The sequence below is a fragment of the Cyprinodon variegatus genome, unplaced genomic scaffold, assembly GCF_000732505.1.
Source record: "Cyprinodon variegatus isolate N-32 unplaced genomic scaffold, C_variegatus-1.0 Scaffold479, whole genome shotgun sequence".
Taxonomy (NCBI): Eukaryota; Metazoa; Chordata; class Actinopteri; order Cyprinodontiformes; family Cyprinodontidae; genus Cyprinodon; species Cyprinodon variegatus.
Window position 1 is genome coordinate 562,744 of NW_015150932.1, and position 1,251 is coordinate 563,994.

Sequence of the window (1,251 nt, forward strand, 5' to 3'; positions counted from 1 at the left end):
GCAGGTTGTTGGATGATAATCTGGTTAAAACCAGTAAAATCTGCTGTGTTTGGTATCAGGTTCTGGTTCTGGTGTTGTGCTCCTAAAGGTCGACCCAGAAACCGGACCGACTCCTTATTGTGACCTCCTTTCCTGCAGGAGTGGTCTGGTCTGGAGCTCCCAGCGTACGGCCAGGGGACGGGTCTTCTAGCCTGGATGGAGTGCTGCTCGCTGTCCGACTCCCTGCGCTCCACCATGTTGTCGTGTCTCAGTCTGGATCGGCGCCGGCCTGACCATGTCAGCATGTTTAGCAAAGGCCTGCTGGTGGCGCTCACGCAGACGCTCCCCTGGTGCTCCGTGTCCCAGTGGGCGCGGCTGCTGGGGGTTCTGAGGGAGCTGATCCGGTCGGCTCGCCTGAGCGTCCCCTTCTCCCTGGAGTACGTGGACTACCTCCCCCTGCTGGACCTGAAGCAGTTCTCCTGCGAGCTGCGGCTGTCGGTGCTCCTGCTGCGGGTCCTGCAGCTGCTCTGCGGCTCCAGCTGCTCGGCCTGGCTGCCCTCTGACGGCTGGGCTCACCTCTGCAGGCTGCACGCCTACGCCGTGAGGAGCATCGTGAGCTGCGTGAAAGCCAAGCTTCCTCTCCATCCACCCTCTGCTGCCACAGCGTCTCCTGGTTCCAGAGCCTTTAATCCGTCGTCTGAAGCTACTAAACTGGATCCGGATCTTCTGAGTGATGCTGAGGAGAGTCCTCAGGAACCTGAGGCTCCTGTGGAGGAGGAGGCGCATTCAGCTCCAAGCCAGGAGGTGCTCTTCGTTCTCAGCCAGCTCTACTGCCATGTTCAGCACATCCAGGTAGGCGGCCATCTAAAGCTCCCATCACACCTCAACCACTTAGACCAACGATGCCTGATGTAGGAAAATCTGAGCACCCTGAAGTACGTTAGCACATGTCGGAATACGGCGAGAAATGCTGAGCACGGTCAAAATGTCCCGCCGTACGCCATCAGGGCAGGGGGTCTGCCATCAGTTCCAGGTCAGCTATCTGATGGCTGACATCCGTTCAGTGTCAGTTCCTCATCAGTCGTGGTGTCTAGCTGATCCTAAACCTCTGACTAACTTATCCAGAACTTCTGTCCAACCATATCAGCGTATCTGACGTGTTCCAGACGAGCGCTGAACGTGTTTCTAACTTCCAGGGTTCCCACAGATCCTTAAAGGCTTAATTATTCAGTTTAAGCCTTAATTGGTATTAAAATGTCTTTCAAACATCTT

General features: G+C 56.1%; 1 protein-coding gene across 1 annotated transcript in view; it reads left to right on the top strand.

Annotated features, from left to right (window-relative positions):
- gemin4 (gem nuclear organelle associated protein 4) overlaps positions 1–1,251 on the top strand; it is a 16,034-nt gene that overhangs the window by 8,061 nt on the left and 6,722 nt on the right. Inside the window, exon 5 of the mRNA XM_015389891.1 lies at positions 139–831. Coding sequence (XP_015245377.1) covers positions 139–831 — 693 coding nt within the window. The remainder of the gene's footprint in view (positions 1–138; positions 832–1,251) is intronic.